General features: G+C 36.1%; 1 protein-coding gene across 7 annotated transcripts in view; it reads right to left on the reverse strand.

Moving 5' to 3' along the window:
- The window catches only part of LOC150098829 (PHD finger protein 14), a 570499-nt gene that overhangs the window by 536466 nt on the left and 11444 nt on the right, over positions 1 to 22589 (reverse strand). For all 7 annotated transcript variants that reach the window (XR_016549471.1, XM_090404762.1, XM_090404761.1 and 4 more), the window contains exon 2: positions 7192 to 7314. Coding sequence is in view for 6 of the 7 variants with exons in the window: in XM_090404762.1 (XP_090260888.1) it covers positions 7192 to 7314 (123 nt within the window). In the remaining variant the exon portion in view is untranslated. The remainder of the gene's footprint in view (positions 1 to 7191; positions 7315 to 22589) is intronic.

Here is a 22589-nt window from a genome sequence, read left to right on the forward strand (position 1 = left end):
ATGTACAGGGTCTACAGATGGGTACTCATGATATTATCTGTAAAGAGGTGGAGAGGTACGACATTGACATCCTCGGAATTACACAGACCAGATGGAATGGAGAAGCTCATTGCAAAAGACAGGATAATAAGCAAGTTGTTTATTCAGCTAGTGATTAAAAGCATCATGAGATAGCTGTGGTACTGAAGAGAGTTCAGGCAAGAGCCCTTCTTCATTATAATACCATTAATGACAAGATACTTTAAGGCTCATCCTACCAGTGTGTCAACTGTGATAGTTTATGCACCCCCACACAGATAGGCCTGATGAAGAAAGTAACAATTTGTATGAAACCTACAATATTTGGACCGCCTACCAAGGAGAGAAGTACTTTTCATCTTAGTGGCTTTAATAAAAAAAGTATGAAAGTTAGGCCTGAATGTAGCATGTTTGATCTGGGTGAACGTAACACCCATGGTGAAAGACTGTTGGAATTTGCCCATGCTAACAGATTAGTTATTAATGATACCTGCTTTCAGAAACAACCGCGATGGACCAATATTTGGACATCTGACACTGATAGGCCACAGCACCAGATTGATTACATCCTGGCTCTCCAACAGTGGAAGACAAGCATCTCTGATGTGAATACTTGTCCAAGACAGACTGTGGCACAAGAAGCCATCAGCGAGTAAGAGACAAAGAAAGACTGAAACTCTGGAATCTTCCAAGTCAGACCGACTAGACTGGATGTCAGAGCAATCCCTGATGGGTTCATAGAAGGAACGTCAACTCAGTTGGATGATCTTTTGGAGACTAATGAGGTGAACTCATCTGAAATACTTGAGGAAGGGGACAAGATATAGCTATCTAGGTTCAATTAGAAAACCAATAGACCAATGGATATCAGCTTCAACATGGGATCTAATCAAAAGAAAGTAGCAGGTGAAACAAAGAGACACAGGGATTGAAGAATATAAGAGATTACATAGAGAAGTCAGAAGAGCCATCAGGCAAGACAAGTAAATTTTTTATGCTAATAAATGGGAAGAGAAGAAGCAAAATTACAAAAGGATGTTTCATTTAGTTCGTGACCTAAAACACAAGTCCAAACTGAATGTCATAAAAGACAGGAATGAAGCAGAACTAACAGAAGAACTGGAAATCAAAACCAGATCTGAGAAAATGGAAAATTTGAAAATCTCTCACCAGGAAAATTTTGGTTTGTAAAACCTCTTCCACTTAGAAATTAGGTTGAAAGAGCAGTTAAATCCCAGAAGAGTTAATTAAGACAACAGAGGATGGAGGGATAAGATTGTTTGATAGATTGATTTCAAGGATATGTAAGACAGGAACATGGCTTAGAGAATGGTATAAGTCGGTTTTGATGCCAATACACAATAAGGGAGATATGAAGGCCTGCAAGAACTACAGAACTATTAGTTTAACCTCTCATGAAAGCAAAATTTTATTAAAGTTCATTCTAAATAAGATTGAGGCAGAGATCCTTTCTCTTAGACAGATCATAGAAAAGTATAAAAGTATAGAAAAGATAAGCGCCTCTGTAGCGCAATTGGAAGAACGATGGTACATTGTGCCCTTCGATTGGAATAGGTCTGAGTTTGATTCTCGTCGCGACAGGAGGAATCTTTATGTGGACTTTTTCAATCGAAGGTGAGTTAGCCGATCTTGTACAGAGGTAGCAGGGTTTTTCTCCTGGAAACTCGGGTTTTTTATCCCGCATACAGACAAATCAGCCCTTCAGAACACACGCAATTTACAGACAAAAAATACTAGTTGTGGTGGTGGGCGGTAGATGGCGGTGACTGTTAGAGGTTCGATGTAGTGGTGGAGACAGTTGTATAGTATGTGTCCTCCCACGATGAGTCCTTGGACTCCTTGCAGGTGTCACGAATAATAATAATAATAATAAAGAATTTGGACTCCCCATGGTAATGTGTTTCATAGACACTACAGCTTTTGACTGTGTTCAGTATGTGAAACTGTGGGAGGTAATGATTATAATGGGTTTTCCTCAACACATTATCAGGTTGATAGCTAACTTGTACAGTGAGCAAATAACCATAATAAGAACAGGTTTTAGATTATCTGATTGGCTTCAGGTTAGAAAGGGAGTCAGGTAAGGATTCCTACTTTCTCCTTATCCATAAAATAAATAACTGGACCCTTGACCAATTCTCCCTTCACAATTTTTCTTCACTCTCTGCAAATGAAGTTATCTTCTTAAATAAATCTGCCACACGGATGGAGTTCTGATAAACACCTAGAACAAAATGATACTAAAGCAACTGATATAACCACAAGAAAGAACATGCTAGCAGGAGTTATGAAGGTATATTCTTATATCCTTGTATGTTCTTTCTTGAAGTTATATCAGTTGCTTTAATAATGTTTTTGTTCTAAGTGTTTAACAGAACTTTCCAGACAACCCCTCATATAAGTCCAAATTCAAGTCTAGCCAAATTAATAACTGCTCTGACAAACCTAGTATGAAGACCAGCAATAAAAGGGAAAACTATGAAAACAGTGGAAAAGAGAAAATTTATTTCACATAAGTTTATGTTTTCTTTAATTTATCACGATCATCAAATTCCTGACATGTACCCTGAAGAAGGGGGGGGTGTACAGGATATGATAATGATGATGTAAATTTTTCATATAGTACTAACTTCCTATCTACAATTTTCCTCCAAATCAATCTGTACCTGTCAAGACTCCAACATTATCACATTTTATACTTCTATCTTCTAAGGCACTTTTTACCATATCAATCCACCTATATCTTGGTCTTCCTCTGGGTCTTTTTCCTGCCAACCTGGCAGAGAACACTTGTTCTGCTAATCTTTCCTCTCCCATTCTGTTTAAGTGACCATACCACCTGAGATTAGCTCTGCTAACACATGCCTTTAATTTAATATTCTTTTAATTTTCTAAATATTATTATTCTACATATCCATACTTGAAGTAGAAAAAGCCTTGAAATGTGGAAAGGCAGCAGCAGTAGATGATATTCGACCAGAAATGCTGAAGTATGGTGGTATAAAAGTCTTACAGTGGTTGCACTGCATAGTTCAGAATGCCTGGACAGAGGGACGAATTCCCAATGATTGGAGTAGAGCTCTCATAGTACCCATATATAAAAAGGGAAATAAAACTGAATGTGAGAATTACAGAGGTATATCCCTATTGAGTGTTCCTGGTAAGATATATGCAAGTATACTTGAGAAATGGTTGAGAAGAATTGTGGAAGAAAAGCTTGGTGAAGAACAAGCTGGATTCAGGTCAAATAGAGGCTGTCAGGATCAGATCTTCACTTTAAGACAAATAGTTGAAAAGTCATGGGAATATAACAAAGATCTGTATTTAAGTTTTGTCGATTTGGAAAAGGCATATAACAAGGTGCCAAGAGAGAAGCTATTCAATACGCTACAGTTATATGGTGTCAATGGGGCATTATATCAAGCAATACTTAGTCTTTATTTGAGTTGTAAGTCAGCAGTTAGAATTGAAGGAAGTACAGGAAGATGGTTTAATGTTAAATCTGGTGTGAGACAAGGATGTATCCAGATCCCCTCTGTTATTCATTATCTATATGGATCACATTATGAAGGAAAGTGGTATTAAACATGATATCAAAAATGGAGATGTTAATGTCAGCTCTTTGCTTTATGCAGACGATGTTATACTTCTAAATAAATCTGCTACAAGTCTGCAAGATTCTCTGACTAAATTGAATAACTGTTGTAATAGATATGGTATGAAGGTCAGCAATAAAAAGACAAAGAAAAGATAAAGAGACAATGAAAATAGGCAGAATCATTGAAAATGTCAACTGTGTTGTGAATGGAGAACCTGTGGAACAAGTAAAACATTTCAGCTACTTAGGCACGATTTTTAGTGAAGATGGTAAATTAAATATGGAAATAGACAACAGAATCAACAAAGCTGGTATGGTAGGAAGTCAATTAAATAAATTCATATGGAATAAGAGAGAAATTAGTCGGAACACTAAATTAGCTCTATACAAGACAGTGTTCAAACCAGTTTTAACTTATGGATCTGAGAGCTGGGTCAGAAGTAAAACACTTGACCAAAGACTAGAGACCGCAGATATGAGTCCTGAGAAAGATTAGGGGCGTGAACAGATGGCATCAATGCCAATATCATATTAAAAACGAGAATATTAGGAAAGAACTTGACATTGTCAGCATCCAGGAATGCATTAGCAGAGCTAATCTCAGGTGGTATGGTCACTTAAACAGAATGAGTGAAGAAAGATTAGCAAAACAAGTGTTCTCTGCCAGGTTGGCAGCAAAACAACCCAGAGGAAGACCAAGATATAGGTGGATTGATACGGTACAAAGTGCCTTAGACGATAGAAATATAAGATCTGGTAATGTTGGAGTCTTGACAAGTAACAGACTGATTTGGAGGAAAATTGTAGATAGGAAGTTAGTAATGATGTAAATTTTTCATGTAGTACTATCATATCCTGTACACCCCTTGAGGGTACATGGCAGGAATTTGATGATGATTAATTTTCTAAGTACGTCAGCTTACATACCTATATTAAAGCAGTTATCTCAGCTTTACCAAGAGACTGTATCTATACAATGTAGAACTTACAGCAAGCTTTTAGTCAAGAAGGCTAAATACATTAATAGGATTTTTTTTTTTTTTTTTTTTTTTTTTTTTTTTTTTGAAAATGATGTAGTGCAGCACAGATGATTCCTACCTGCTGCAGAATCAAAGTTTTTCAGTCACCAAAAAATTAATATTATGACTGAAATTTCGACTCAGTGAAGCAAAGAAATCTTTGGCCTTGTTGAACAAAATTAATTCTCTTTATAATTCCATTTCAGAAATGGTATTCAGTGAATTTTTAAATATCATTTTATGTATTTCTTTGGATTCCTATAAGAGAACTGTGAGAGTTTTCAACTACTCACAGCTCTCTTCCACGGAAATTTAATCTACTAGTCAACTGCTCTATTGGTCATTCTAGTAGTATTAGAGGCAACAAGGATAAATCAGTAGTAAATTTATCATGACATCCTCTTACTCAGAAGAGATCTTGGTATTAACCAATGTTGTCTTTCTGACACTCAGTTCCTTCTGAGACAACTAGCAAAGTTCGATTCATTTTTAATCAGCCATGATTCTTTTTAAAGCAAAACTACCACCTTCTAACCTAACTCCATTAGAATTTAAAGCACTTAATTCTCTAAAAAAAGAATGATAATAATCTTATTATTACCCAGGCTGACAAAGGCAAAGCAGTAGTCATATAAGATAAGAGAGAATATTTTAGAAAGATTTCTTTAATGCTAAGTGAGTTTTCTATTTATTATCCTCTCTGATCTGATCTGACTTCAAGTCATATTAATAAAGTCAATAAATTGAGTGATAATATCTCCAGTGGATGAAGAATTAAAGAAAAACACTTGCATGCTCATCCACCTAGATTACATGGTCTTCTCAAGATTCATAAACCAGGTGATATTCCTCCACCATACCTGTCCTGATCAACATTTACCACATTTATCTTGTTCTTTATACTCTTCATGTAACTGATATTACCATTTTTCATCTTGTAGTGCCTCAGAAGTACCTTCTTCTTCCTGACTGCATGTTTCAGCTCCTCATTCATCCATTTTACACCAACTTTATTCAGCCTTTTGGCCTTCGGAATACATTCACTTGCAAACATTCCTTTGACAGATACTATAAATTTACTTAAACAAAATTTTCCTCCTGATATTATCAAAATTTTTGACTTTGTAATTCACTCTGGTTATTTCAGTGTACAAGATAAATTAAACCAACAAGTTGAAGGAGCAGCTATGGGTAGTCCTATCTCTCCTACTCCTGCCAATTATTACATGGAGCATTTTGTCATTTCTTCTAAACCTTACAATGTGGTACAAATATGTAGATAATATTTTTGCAATATGAAAGGTTCACCATCAGATTTAAAGCTATTTGTTTCAAAAATAAATATGATTCATCCAAGAATATGATTTACCTTAGAAGAGAAGAAAACAATCAAGTAGCCTTTTTAGATATTTTAATTCTTTATCAACCAGATGGTAGTTTACAATTTTCAGTTTTTAGAAAAGAAACACATACTGCTTGTTATATCCATTCTACTTATCATCATCCTAGTCAAAGGGCGGAATCCTTAAATCCTTATAATATTGTGCTCATATTTGTTCTAATGAAGACATTTTACAACAAAAATTGAATTACATCAAATCTGCTTTTATGAATCCTTTATCAAGAAAGCCTTTACCAGCTTTAGGCAACCACTCTCTAGATCTCCTGAAGATATCACATGAATTACATTTCCATTCTCATTACAGTATTAAAGGAATTTCTGAACATATTGCCAAAGTTCTAAAATCGCTTAATACTGAAGTTAGCCCTATCAAGAAAATTTCTACCTTCCCTTCTTTACCTAAAGACAAGCAGCTTTGTTCACCCAGCCTTCCAGATATTTACCGGATCCCCTGCTCCTGTAGTTTTCTCAATACGGAAGTCTGGCATATATGCAGCCATCCATCGTGAAGAACATAAATATTAAGTCTAGTATCATGAACCTGAGCAGCCTAGCCTAACAGAACACGCCATCTCGATTAAACATGGTCTTTGGAAGAAAACTAAACTTTAACATAAAAGTAGATTCTTTATAGAGCGCTTCATAAGGAGAGCTGTGAGACCTTTCTACACTGACCAAACTTAAATAGATCTGATGACCTTCAGTTATCCTCTTTATGGAAAATATTGCTATATCTTTTTTATGCAAATTCCTGGTTATTATTCTTATATATATATAAGAATAATTTAATTATTTCACCAAGGCCCTATTATTAGGGCCTTGGTGAAATTATTAATGTTAGTGAATAATTTAACTAAAAACTATGTTTTTAGTTAAATTATAACTAAAAACATAGTTTTTAGTTATAATAGTTTAGCATACGCTTCCGTATTGAGAGAAATAGAAAAGTAATACATCTGTTGTATAAAAAATACGTTTGGACCAGAATTTTCAGAGACAGGTGTCCCTACACTATTAAAAATAAATATATAATTTAAACAGTTTAATTCTGGACTCTAATAAAAATAAATAAATAAATAAAATAAAATAAAACTGGATATAAAAGCATTTTTATCTCCAATTCCATCACATGCCTTGCTCGTGGTCACCAATTTTAAAATCACTATCATCAGAGCTGTCATCCAAATCGCCAAAATCTAGCAGCTGGAGGTGTTTCTCCACAGGTTTTACTCTTCTTTTACTAGGATCTCTTTCAACTAGGAATAAAATAATAGAACACAATATTAAAACAATAACACTGATATTGCAGTTAGTTATATATTTTTGAAAATTACTTATGAAACTATTTAACAACTTCCATAGCTCAGTCAGTTTCAATAATGACGCCGTTTTGCTGGAAAGACCAAGATTCAAATTCTGTCTAGGATGTGAAGAACCTTTATCAAGGTTTTTTCATTCGAAAAACATTTCAAACATTTCATTTCAAAATTTGATTTTGTAGGGGCATTTGACAGGATGCTACATGGAGCTCTTTTGTGCAAACTGCAACAAATGGGGATGCATATGAAGCTGGTGATATGGATAAAGGGATAGCTGATGGACAGATACAAAAGGGTATTACATAATAGAGCAGAATCCAGGAGAGGGTGCAGGTCTCTGTGCTTGGGCCACTGCTGTTTTGATTTCTACATGAATGATATAGGAAATAATTTGAAAGGAGACATTCAGTTGTTTGCTGATGATGATGCAGGGTTAGGTGAGGTAGTAGTTGATCAGGGTGATGTGGAGTACTTGTGGGATGATTTAAATGGTCTGATAGTGGCAAGACATAATCAATGCCAATTTAATATGGAAAAGTGCAAAGTTATGCATTTTGAAATAAAAAGATTACAAGCCGTGTACAACATTGAGGGACCTGTACTCCAGGAAATTGATGAAGCCAGAGATTTGAGAGTAGAAGCAGAGAGAGAGAGAGAGAGAATTGAAGTTTGGAGGGCATATTGCTGGGGTGAGCAGGTTGGTTCACAGGATTGCTTGGTTGTTGAAAAACAGACTAACAAGCAGAGATAAGGGAATTATCATTCCTCTTTATAAAGCCTTGGTATGACCACATCTGCATTACTGTGCTCAGGTCTCATCACCTGGGTTTCTTGAGGATGAGGAAGTGGCACAGAGGCTCCAGAAGCAAGTGACCAAGATGGTGAATGGTCTGTGGAATGCTTCCTATGAAGACAGACTGAAGGATTATGGATTGCAAAAGTTGGTTGATAGATGAAAAAGGAGAGAGATATGATAGAAACATTTAAGTTGCTTAAAGGATTTTTGTAGGATTGATGCAGGGGAAATGTTTCAGCATTGCCTGAAACATTTCCCCTGCATCACTCAGAACAACACGTCATCCCTGGTAGTTGGATAAGAGTGTGAGGACTAGATGTTTCACTTGGAGGTTATCAAGATCAGATTTTCACTCTATGACAATTGAGAAATCATGGGAATATGATAATACTTTAGTTTTGTAAATCTGGAACAGATATATGACAAGGTGCCCAGAGAAACGCTTTGAAAACATTAGACACAGCAATACATAATATATCTTTAAGTTGTCAGTCAGCAATTAGAATTGAAAGAGATACAGAAAGATAGTTTGATGTAAAATCAGGATTAACCCCCTTACCGGCCATTATGGATCAAATACGCATCCTCATATGCTTTGTATCCATCATATATTTCAATGTAATATCAATTTTAATATGCACTTTGCATCCATGATAACTTGGACATATATATACGTCTTGGCCGGTAGTGTGGTTAAAACAAGGATGCACATTATCTCCTCGCTCATTAATCATCTAAATCATGGGTGTCCAACCTTTTGGCTTGCCAGGGCCACATTGAGTGAAGAGGAATTGTTTTAGGCCACATATAAAATGTATAATATAGTTAATGTATATAAGTAACAAAACTTCCTTTTTTTTTTTAAATTTTTTATTATAACATTTAAAAAAAAGAGGGCAGCATAAACACAAAACTAGTTAGATATTTGGCCTTGTTTATGTAAAACCAATGCATTAATGTCTGGTTTGATGAAAGTGGTTGCAATTCATAGAGAGCTTTCAAGGTTCTCATTAGAAATTTTTGATCTAGCTTTATTCTTTGTATGCTTCATTCTTGAAAACAGTTGTTCGATGTATGTACTACCAAAAAGCGATGACATGAATAAAATGTGATTGTGAAGTGAAGGATATTTTTCTCTGGGAAGATAGGTCTTATAAAAATCTAGCAAAGAGACATGATCAAATTTTTCTTTGAGTTGAATATCTAATTGCAACTCTATACATTCCATTTGAAAATTCAAAGATAATGTATTTATGTTGACTGAAAATAGTCTCAAATATGCAAAAAAAATTGATAATTTTTTCTGAAATCTTGAAACCTATTCTCAGACTTTTGTATTAAAATGGAAAGAAAGACAGCATATTTTTTGCATCACATAATAATGTTAAAAGTTTAAAATCTTATGGGGACGCATTACCAACAGTCCAGGACCACATGCGGCCCACAGGTTGGACACCCCACATTATAAAAGAAAGTGGCATTAGGTCTGATATTAGAATTGGAGATGTCCAACTTAGCTCTTTGCTTTATGTAGAAGATGATGTTGTACTCCTAAATGCATCTAGTGCAAGTCTCCAGGATTCACTAACTAAATTGAATAACAGCTGTAACAAATTTGGCATGAAATTCAGCAATAAAAAGAACAAAAACTATGAATATAGGCAGGAGCATAGAAAACTTCAGCTGTATTCTGAATAGAGATCCTATAGAACAAGTAAAATATTTCTGCAGGCACGGTTTTTAGTGAAGATGGCAGATTAAATCTAGGAACAGACAACAGAATAAGCAGAGTTGGTATGGTGGGTAACTAACCAGCTGAATAAATGTATATGGAATAAGAGAGAAAAGAGAAATTAGCCAAAACACCAAACTAGCAACATATAAGGCAGTGTTTAAACCAGTTTTAATTTATGGATCTGAGAGTTGGGTTAGAAATAAAGAACTTCAAAGATATAAGGATGATGTCCATTATGAAAATTATAAGCAGTAGACTAGAATAGTCACAACTGTTGTACGGAAAGCAACGTCTGAATATGAAAAGAAACTGGCTCTGCATACTAAAGACAACCCACAAGAATTCTATTGATATGCTGCAAGTAAAAGAAAGAATGAATATAAAAGAATAACTCTTTTAAATGGTGTGAGGGAACAATGCAAAAGAGGCTGTTCAACTAATGAGTGACCATTTTGTTAAAAGTATCAACCTGGTGTATGCAACATTGAGCTCACTCCTACCTCTTCACTGGATGAAGTACTCAAGTGTCTGAGGAGGAGGTATTGGAGCTGTTGCACAAATTGAATAAGAATTCAGCAATAGGGACTGATGGGATATCAACATGTGTGCTAAAAGAGTGTTTAATATGAGTCTCAGAACAGGGAAGATTACGTAGGAATGGAAAGAATGTATGGTAATTCCATTGCTCAAGGATGTTGCAAAGACCAATGTATCCAACTAATGTCCAATTAGTATCTCAGGAGTGGTGGCAAAGATTTTGGAAAAATTGGTTAGGGCCAGCATTCAGAATGCTAGCCCTTTACAATGAGCAACATGGGTTTACTAAGGAAAGGTCATATTTTAGCAACTTGCTCACATTCTATAACAATGTTACCACTGAACTAGACAAGGAGAATGGATACACCATGATACTTTTGGATTTTGCTAAGGCTTTTGACAGAATACAGCATGGTAGACTGTTGCATAAATTGGAATATCCATGCTAATATAGAATATTAGCATGGATAAGAGGATGGCTGACTGACAAAGTGGTATATGGGGGATGTCAGTCTGAAAGATTTAAGGTAATGAGTGGCGTACTAAAGGGTTACTGCTTGGCTCACTGTTAATCAATCTGAACATTAATGATATTGTGGAAAGATTTGACAGGCAAAATACAGCTATTTGCAGATGATAAAAAAATAGGTAGGGTAATTAGGAATGCTACTGATATGCAGTGCTTGCAGAATGATTTGAATAGGTTGGAATTGTGGGCATGGAAAAATGAATGTCAGTTCAATGTCAAGTCATTCACTTTAGTGTGATTAGATATCCAATGTCATATTATACTGGTGGGATTATGCTAGAAGAAACTGATGAGGCTAGGGATCTTGGAGTGTAAGTAGATGGAAAGTTAAAGTTCAGGGGCCATGTAGCAAAGATTGTAAATAGAACTCAAAAGATAATTGCAATGCTGAAATGAACGTTCACATGTAAAGATAAGGATGTCATTTTGCTTCTTTACAAGGCCTTGATAAGACCTCACCAGGTCTCCTGGTTTCCATTGTGATTCTGATATAGTGGAGAGAGAGAGAGAGAGAGAGTACAAAGGAGAGTATTAAAAATGATATCAGGATGGTGGAATACTGATTATGAAAACAGATTAAGAATTTGTAGACTGCAGGCACTAGCAAACAGGAGAAAGAGGTATGATGTGATTGAGCCTTACAAACTTCTGAAAGAGTCATACATGATTTCAGTTGATGGAAGTTTTCAATTTATGGAGGATGGGGAAAGGACAAGAGGGCATCCATGGAAGCTGAGAATGAATGCCACTGAAAAGGGAGGTGAGGGCTAGATTTTTCTCTCATAGGGTGATGCGTGATTGGAATGGATTGCCAGTGAATGTTGTGAGTGCAAGCAGTGTGAATGAATTCAAGAATAAGTATGATAGTTGGTGCATGTAATATGTGGCCTCCCTCAATGAGTCCCTGACTCCTCGAGGGAGGCCATGAGAAGTCAGGGAAAATTAGGGAGTGAACCAATGACATCAATGGCAGAATCATATTAAAAATGAAGATATTATTAAGTAACTTGACATTATTAGTATTCAAGAATGTGTCAGCAGAGCTAATCTAAGGTAGTATAGCAAAACAGGTGTTTGATGCCAAGATGACAGGAAAGAGACCCAGAGGAAGACAACAAAGTCAAAGTCCAGGTGGATTGATTCAGTCAGAAGTATCTTAGAAACATGAAATGTCAGATATGACAATATTTGAGTGCTCACAAATAATAGATTGGTTTGGAGGTAAATTGTTGATAGATTAATAACAATGTAAACTTCACGTAGTGCTGTCATAGTAACCTGGACACCTCTTGGGGGATATATACCAGGAAATTCATGATGATGTTGATATATTATATCCACCCTTGAAAAGTTGTAAGCCTATTGCATAAATTAGTACAATGAGTGGGCTAAGGATTAGATAATCTGGAAATCCTGATCTACAAACCAAATATGGTACTTTTTCAAGTCGCTTCAGCCTCCAATAAGCAGGTCAGTGATCTCACCTATGGGCATTCATAAACATCCACATGTCAGTGTAATTCAAATCTAAAAACTGTAAGAGAGAGAGAGAGAGAGACCACTATTCATTAAACCAACCAAAGTAGGCCAAGTTACATTCATCAATATGCCTATATGCATACAAATCTGGTGTGATCAGATGCTAATCATCATTGTTCTTTAATGGAAAGAAATAATTAGAGAGTGCAGACCATGTCAATGATTCTGACCAATGGATCCAGAAGAGATGCGAAACTTCTCTTATTATACAGATGTAAACTGAAATCCAAGAGACTGTTTCTGAATCAGTCACAGCTTTACAACATCCCTCCACCTTAAACAAATACAGCTATCTCAAATAGCCAGAAATCTGGAATACCAACATTGTGACCATCAGTGCAACATTAAGATCACTTTACCAGGCAACAGTAGAAGATACCAAGACTTATGTGAATTCCAACCACAAAAAAGACTGTTAGCCTATAATACATAAGAATTAGTAACATGGGTGGGCTAGGGTAAGCTGTTCTACAGACCAAACTTGGAACTTTTTCAAGATTTTCAAACCTCCAAAGAAGTTGTTCACAAAATCCATTCCCATAATTAAAAGTTCAATAAAAACTTTCCAACAATACTTACTTTTATTAAATAAAAATATAAATGACCGCAAATTTAGACATCTCCCATATTTATTAAAATTTTTTGAACAAAATCAAGAAATGCTTTGCTATGATTTAAAAGAATTTATTCGGGAAATAGAATTAGTTGAGGAAGAAATAAATTCAAGATTTAAAGATTTTAATAAGACTGAAATGATTGTATCTTTTATCAATAATCCATTTCAAGAAAACATGAATATCACAGAAATCATCATCATCATCATCATCATCAAATTCCTGCCATGTACCCTCAAGGGGTGTACAGGATATGACAGTACTACATGAAAAAATTACATCATTACTAACTTCCTATCTACAATTTTCCTCCAAATCAGTCTGTTACTTGTCAAGACTCCAAGATTATCAGATCTTATATTTCTATCGTCTAAGGCACTTTGTACCGTATCAATCCACCTATATCTTGGTCTTCCTCTGGGTCGTTTTCCTGCCAACCTGGCAGAGAACACTTGTTTTGCTAATCTTTCCTCTCCCATTCTATTTAAGTGACCATACCATCTGAGATTAGCTCTGCTAACGCATTCCTGGATGCTGACAATGTCAAGTTCTTTCCTAATATCCTCATTTTTAATATGATATTGCCATTGATGCCATCTGTTCACGCCTCTAATCTTTCTCAGGACTCTCATATCTGCGGTCTCTAGTCTTTGGTCAAGTGTTTTACTTCTGACCCAGCTCTCAGATCCATAAGTTAAAATTGGTTTGAACACAGTCTTGTATACAGCTAATTTAGTGTTCCGACTAATTTCTTTCTTATTCCATATGAATTTATTCAATTGACTTCCCACGATACCAGCTTTGCTGATTCTGTTGTCTATTTCTATATTTAGTTTACCATCTTCAGTAAAAATTGTGCCTAAGTAGCTGAAATGTTTTACTTGTTCCACAGGTTCTCCATTCACAACACAGTTGACATTTTCAATGATTCTGCCTATTTTCATTGTCTTTGTCTTTTTATTGCTGACCTTCATACCATATCTATTACAACAGCTATTCAATTTAGTCAGAGAATCTTGCAGACTTCTAGCGGATTTATTTAGAAGTATAACATCATCCGCATAAAGCAAAGAGCTGACATTAACATCTCCAATTTTGATATCAGGTTTAATACCACATTCCTTCATAATGTGATCCATATAGATAATGAATAACAGAGGGGATAATGTACATCCTTGTCTCACACCAGATTTAACATTAAACCATCTTCCTGTACTTCCTTCAATTCTAACTGCTGACTCACAACTCAAATAAAGACTAAGTATTGCTTGATATAATGCCCCATTGACACCATATAACTGCAGCGTATTGAATAGCTTCTCTCTTGGCACCTTGTCATATGCCTTTTCTAAATCGACAAAACTTAAATACAGATCTTTGTTATATTCCCATGCTTTCTCGACTATTTGTCGTAAAGTGAAGATCTGATCCTGACAGCCTCTATTTGGCCTGAATCCAGCTTGTTCTTCACCAAGCTTTTCTTCCACATTTCTTCTCAACCGTTTCTCAAGTATACTTGCATAGATCTTGCCAGGAACACTCAGTAGGGAAATACCTCTGTAATTCTCACATTCAGTTTTATTTCCCTTTTTATATATGGGTACTATCAGAGCTCTACTCCAATCATCGGGAATTCGTCCCTCTGTCCAGGCTTTCTGAACTATGCAGTGCAGCCACTGTAAGACTCTTATACCACCATACTTCAGCATTTCTGGTCGAATATCATCTACTCCTGCTGCCTTTCCACATTTCAAGCCTTTGATGGCTTTTTCTACTTCAAGTATGGATATGTATTCCTGACTGCATGCCTGGTCAGTGTTTTTTATCACTGTGCTGTCATCACTGCTTGTTTCATTTAGCAGTTTTTCAAAGTAATTACTCCATACTTCAAGGATATCTTTTTCTCCTGTTTTCATTTCACCTTTATCATCTCTAATTCCTTTTACAGCACTCTTTCCTCCATTCCTAAGCTTCCTCAACAACCTCCAGAATATTTTGCCACCTTCTTGATATTTATTTTCTATATTCTTGCCAAAGTCCTCCCATGACTTTTGTTTAGCTAGTTTTACATACTGTTTAGCTTTCTTACATTTGTCTCTGTATTCTGTAAGAGTAAAAGCTGACTTATTTGCCAGGAACTTTTGATATGCTTTCTTCTTTTCCTTCACTGCCTCTTTAACTTCCTGTGTCCACCAGGGAGTTCTGATTTTTTTATCTTTGCACACAACTTCACCACATGCCTCTCTGGCAGAATCAATCAATGTTTCCTTCAGAGTTTGCCACTGAATCTCCAAGGTTTGATTCCTGTTCTCAAACTCTTTCATTTTCTTTTCAATAATATTTCTGTATTTTAGTCTACAGTTTACATCTGAGAGCTGCTCAACTTTTATTCGCTTTAAAACTTTCTTACATGTTATTCTTTTCAATATGAAATTCAATTTTATCCTGCTCAAGACTAAATAGTGATCACTTCCAATTTCAAATCCTCTGTACACTCTGGTGTCCTGCACCAGGGAGAAAACATCACTATCAACAATAACATAGTCAATGAGACTTTTCTTATTCCTAGCCTCTTCTCTCCATGTGAATTTGTGCACATTTTTATGTTGGAACATGGTGTTAGTAATAACCAGTCCATGTCCTGAGCAGAAATCCAACAGATATTTGCCATTATTATTAGCTTTGCTCTTTTCTCCAAATTTTCCCAAAATATTTTTGTATGTCTCACAATCATTTCCTACTCTACTATTTAGATCCCCAACAAGGACCAACTTTTCCTTTTTCATTGTGTCAGTTGCTTTTTCTGAAGCCTCAAAAAATTCCTCCACTTCTACCTTAGTAGAACCTTCTGTGGGACCATAGGCACAAATAAGTCTCATTGTCCAGTTCCCCATTCTCATATTTGCCCACATTACTCTACTTGAGACTGACTGCCATTCAAGAAGATTAGCCTCGTATTTTGTGTTGAATACTATGGCTACTCCTTCTTTTCCTTGATTGTTATTGCCTGAATATAACATTTTGTATTTATTGCTCAGAAAGATCTCACCAGTTTTGGTCTTTTTTGTTTCAGTCACCCCTATTATGTCGATCTGGTACTTATCTAATTCCTCAGCTAGCTCCATTTCTTTGCCATTCAGGCTTCTTACGTTGATAGTACCGATCTTTAACTCTGGTGATGTTGAGTTGGGGTTTGTTTTCAGATTTGTTCCAGTAGCTGACTTTTCGCTGTTCGCCCTGGTTCCCTGGCGAAAACAACGGGGGCCTTGTTTAACCGGGCGACGCCCCAGCCGGCATGAAATTTTGTCATGTTGTACCATCATTTTTTATTTTGGTTTAACCAATAAGAATACAATTTGGTCGGCTAAATCCCAAATTGCCAGCCCATCCTCGTTCGTTCAGTATCAAAGTAGATACCCAACAGGGTGCACCACGAGAAGGTGAGGATTGGACATTAGGTCAGAAGCCCTGGTCGGTTCTCCGCATTCCTTTAAAGGCTATGTGGAGGTCTCCTCTCAGTTATACAGCTTTGACCCTTAAGCACCCCTATCACAGAAATTTCAAATAAAATTAGTGGGCTGTTTGATATAAACCAAGCTGAAGTAGAACTTGAGATAATAAACATTCAGAATAGTTTACATTTAAAATCAATAAACAATGAAGTCATTTGGAAGTATGCACATGAAAAATTCCCAATATTAACTGATATTGCACGAAAAATTCTGTCATGTTTTTTCGGATCGACATACTTGTCAGAATCCGCTTTTTCAAATATGACCATCATAAAAAATCAATTAAGAAACTAAATTACAAATGATCATTTGGATGATTGTCTGAGATTGGCGACTTCTTCATATCAACTTGACTATGAAATATTGTGAGGTCCAAACAATGCCAAATTTCACATTAACTTTTTTTTTTTTTTTAATCAACCAGCATTTCCTGTAAATTGTGAGTTTGTAATCAATCTGTCGTTTTTTCTAACTTTGGTTTTCCAAAATAGAGAAATAAATGTTTTATTCCAATATTTTTTTTTTTTTGTTGTTGTATTAAAATAATTAAAAGCGATAAATAAATTTTTAAATACACAAATAAAGTTTTTAGTTGTGTATTTTTTTTTTAGTTGTTTATTTGTGTGTAATCAGATATCAGGTTGGGGGAATGTGATCTATATAAGAGAGTAGATTACCGAATAACTTTTTTATAGAAAAGTAGCTCGCGTAGTAAAAAAGTTTGAACACCATTGCAACAGACTATTCTATTTCAACTTTCTGTTTTCACCATGAGTGAGCAAAACTCCTCTGCTGTCAATTAATACTCCCTTTCTTCTTTCCTCCTTTCCATCTTCAAGGAATATTCTTTATTCCTCAATTTCTATTCCTACATGTATATCATCAGTTAATCCAGTTTAATGTATGCCAATAATTCTTAGGCACAGTGAAATCAGTGCCACAACTCAGCATTCTTATTGTGATACTCTTTCTATTAGCATACAAAAATAATATTTTTACAATATTGTTCACAGTCTCCTGAGTCAGCATAGAGAATTTATCATTACAAAGAAATATCATAATCTCCCTTAAGACTAATACACTTATTCCAGTGATGCTAAAGCACCATTATCCTATCCCTGTAGTGACTCTCAGTAAGATCTACAAAATACCCCTCTATGGCTGCAATCACTTGATTCAAATAAAAACGCTGACCAGCAAGGAAGAATTTTAGTTTTGGGAAGAGACAGAAGTCAGAAGGAGCCAAATCTGAGGAATAGGGTGGATGTTCCAACAATTCATAGTGCAGATCCCTTAATTTTCCCATTGCCAAAACACCTTTGTGGGCAGGTGCATTGTCCTGATGAAAGATGATTTTTTTTCTTCTGCAAACCGGGTCTTGTTTCACAAATTTTTTCATCTAGTCTGGTTAAAAGATCAGAATAACATTCCCCAGTTATTGTTTCACCATTTTTTAAAAAAAATTAAAAAAATCAGCCAACGCCTTTTTATTCCCATATATAGGGAGTAGGCGAGGCCATTTAGCCCTATCTAACTTTTGGAGACTGAGTGGGCAGTTCAATCTCCACTGCTACCCAATCAGAGATAGTTGGCCCAAGGCTATCACTAATTAAGCGGCAATCAGTGAAGCGAGACGGCTCAACAAGTGCCGGCATCTTGTGGTCCCTAACCCTAACACTCATATTTAATGTCTGAAATAATGTGGGTTCTACGGTCGATTTTCTTGAGTTTATGGGGCGAAAAACCCAAGTTTCTGGGAGAAAAAACCCGCTTGCCTGTGCCAGAGAGCGACTAACTCAGGAACCGGTCGAAGAAAGGCTTAGAAAAATTTCTTCTAGTCAGCGACTAGATTCGAAACCAAGAAGTCTTCCTTCGTGCGGTCAAGCACCATGGTGTGCAAACGCCACATCCACTGAGCTACACAGGCTCATTCACCCTTTTCAAGATAATTAATAAACAAAATGCCTTTAGCATCCCAAAATACCGATGCCATGACCTTTCCTGTTGATGGAACCAAATTTGCCTTCTTTGGCGCTGAACAACTGGCTTCTGTCCACTGTTTTGACTGCGGTTTGGATTCTGGTGTGTAATGGTGAATCCAAGTCTCATCCATAGTAATAAATTGATGCACAAAATCAGTTTTATTCTTGTTAAAATGCTTCCAGCACTATTCAGAGATTTTCATGTGAGTGAATTTTTGATTTGCTGTGAGCAAGCATGGCACCCATGCTTGCTCACATCTTGCACAAAGCTTTTTCATTTGCAATTCTTCATGCAAAATATATCCTACACGTTCTTTTGAAATGATGCCTATAGTCTCAGCAATTTCATGCACTTTGACTCGCTGGTCATCCAATACCATATCGTGCACTCAATCAATGATTTCTGGTATTGTTACACTTTTTGGACATCCTTCACATGGATCATCTTCAAAGGCTGGTATGGCCACGTTTAAACTCGGCAGCCCATTTCTTAATCATCGAAAATGAAAGAGAAGAGTGCTCATAAACTTTTATGAACTTCGAATGAATTTCTTTTGGCGTTAAACCTTCTTTTACAAAGAATTTTATAACTACATGATACTCAATTTTATCCATTTCAAGAGATACAGACAACACTTTTGCTTCAGATAGCTGTATAAAACAAACCACTTGATAGAATTTCACATGGATGCTTATGACAGATGTACCAACTTAGAAAAAAAAATCTTGCTGATAGTATTGCCATCTATTGTCGAGGCCGAGAACTTTTCAGACCACCCTCATATGTATTGATGTGCTATAGGTTTTGCAACCTCTTGTATATTAATATAACTCATCAAGGGAGGCCCTACATCACCCACACCAACTCTCCTTTTTCTTAAGCTCACTCACACTAGAGGCAATCACCACTTCAACAGGCAGTCTGTTACAGTTACTCAGGGTTCTATGAGAGAAAACTCTAGCATTTATCCCTTTCTTAATCACACAAAAAATTAACTTCCACGGATGTCCTCTTGTTCTCTCCCCACCTTCCATAAAATGAAAAAAATGTATCAACCAATAATGCCATCTCAAAAGTTTATAGACCTCTATCATATCACACCCTCTTTCTTCTGTATACTGGTGACTGCAGTCCACATACTCTCAATCTATTCTCATAATCTACATTCTATAATCCCAATATTATCTTTGTAACAGTTCTTTGCAGTCTTGACGCAGGCTTCTTTATCCCTTAAAGGAATTCAGGAGACCAAATCTGCACAGAGTAGTCCTGCAGTCATATTAAGGCCTTGTAAAGAGTAAAAATGACTTCGATATCCTTACATGTCAATGTTCATTTCAATATTGCAATTATCCTCTATGATGTATTTCTAGTTTTTGTTGTGACCTTTGAACTTCAACTTTCTGTTCACCATAATTCAAAGAGCTCTAGACTCGTCAGTTACTCAAGCATAATCCCACTAATATAAATATGCAATATACACTGAATTAACAACCATTATTGTTTGCCCCTTTCAAATCACCCTGTAAATGCTGTATATCAATGGCATCTCTGACTGCCTTGCCTATCTTTGCATCATCAGCAAACACTGAAGATCTCCTGTCAGTCCTTTCCAATATCATTAATGTATAAAATAAACAACAATGGTCCAAAAACTGATTCCTAGGGCTGTTGCCAGTCACTGAAATCATGCAGATTAACATCCCCCATATACCACTTTCTGATACCGATCCATCAGCCACTCACTTATCAAAGCTAATAGTTTATCATTATTATTATTATGACACCTCCAGGGAGTCCTAAGATTCATCAAGGGAGGGCCAACCAGGCGGGCAATCCCATATTCTCTAGTTTATGCAATAGTCTTTCACGTGGTATCCCATCAAATGCCTCAGGAAAGTCCAACAGTATCATAGTGTATCCAATTGAGCTATAACATTCTTATAAAATATGAGCAAATTGCTCAGACATGCCACCCCTTTAGTAAATCCATGCTTTTCCTTGCAAAGTATGTCTTGTTTGCCCACCCATTTCTGTATGCAAGTTCTCACAATTTCTCTAAAATCTTTACAATTACCCCAGAGATAATGACAGGTCAATAGTTAGTCACATCATGGATGTCCTCTTGTTGAAGGATAAGTCTTTGCATCACCCTTCTGTAAGAGATTATCATACATTCTTTCTTCCTGTGGGATCTTTCCTGAGCAAAGACAAATTATACAAACATGTCCAAGGCCTAGCCAGTTCAGCTGAATATTCTTTTACCAGATGTTTAACATTCCTTTACCATCTATATATATTTTTCTTTCTTGCATCAAAAACTCAAAAGAATTTTAAAAACAAGACATCTTAACATAGTTTTATCTCCTTCAGAGACTTTCTGGCAGAGCCCCTAAAGAAGTGGAAACAGAGAAAAACAATTTCTTTGAATAAGAGCACTAATACTGGAACAGCAAATTATAGAGCAATCATATCTCAGGAATGTAGTAAAAGTACTAGAAAAGTTGGTCGAAAAGAAAATTCAGGCATGGGTGGATAAGAACATGATACTCTATGAGGAGAGCATGACTTTCTGAAGGATTGGTCAGGCTTTAAGTAATTTACTAACTTTTTTATAACAGAGTGACAGGTGAATTGGATAAAGGGAAAGGCTGCACAATTATATTGCTAGATTTTGCAAAGGCACTTGACAGAATACAACATTGGAACTCTATGCAAATCAGAACAAATAGGGATGGACACGAAACTGGTTACATGATTATGAGGGTAGCTGATGGACAGATACAAAAAAGTAGTATATTGAAGAGCAAAATCTAGAAGAAAGCAGGTGATTAGTTGTGTGCTTCAAGGCTCTGTGTAGAATTAAACAGTAGAATCACTACTGTTTAATTTGTATATAAATAATAAAGGAGATAATCCGAAGGAAAATATTCATTGTTTGGTGATGACGCAAAATTGAGTGGTAGGGTAGTAATTAATCAAAGTGATATGGAAAGCTTGAAGAATGATTTAAATATGCCATCGGTATGGGCAAAAGATAATGAATGGCTGAAAATCAAAATGGAGAAATATAAAGTTATGCATTTTGGGATACATAGATTACAAACTGTAATCTATTTATCCAGGATATAGAATGAAACTAGGAATTTGTAGGTGGAAGAAGATATAGAGAGTTGAAGTTTAGAGGACATATTGCTAAGGTTGCCAAGGTAGCTTGCAGGATTACTTGCCTATTGAAGAACACCCTAACAATAGAGATAAGGAAGTTGTCATCCCTCCTTGATATGTCCACATCTGGTTTGCTGTGCTTAGTACTGCTCATTTGAGCTTCTTTGGGATAAGTAATGGAGAGGATCCAGAAGCAAGTGACCAAGATGGTGAGATATGTGGAATGCTCCCTATGAGGACAGATTGAGGGTGTGTGGATGTCTAACCCACAAACCAACCTATGTAAGGTTGGGTGACAGACAAAACACAGGAGATATGATAGAAACATTTACTTAAAGGTAGGACTGATTGCAAGGAGCACTTGGCTAAAGGTGACAAAACAAGAGGTCATTCCTGGAAATTGAGTAAAAGCGTGATTAGTAAGGATGTGAGAACTACATTTTTTACTTGAAAAGTGATGAGTAAACAGAATGAGTTGTCAGAGTCAGCTGTGAAGGCTATGCCTGCTAATGGGTTCAAGGAGAAGTATAACAGATATTGTATGAATAGTTGAGAGTCTGAAGACCCATTGTGGGGAGACTCCACGATAAACACAAACAAACTCTTTCTCCACAATTGTTAAAGGTTTTACAACATTATAATTTTCCTGCCAATTTTATGTTATTCCCATCCACAAAAGAGCTGTTAACCTATATACACATACCAGCACTGAATTAGAAACCTTTATGCAGATGTATGTAAACATCACTTATGCAGCATATATGTAAAATACTTGATCACATGCAGCAACATGTATTCT

This window comes from Typopeltis vanoorti, chromosome 15, assembly GCF_054136105.1.
Source record: "Typopeltis vanoorti isolate ZY-2024b chromosome 15, IOZ_Tvanoo_1.0, whole genome shotgun sequence".
NCBI lineage: Eukaryota > Metazoa > Arthropoda > Arachnida > Uropygi > Thelyphonidae > Typopeltis > Typopeltis vanoorti.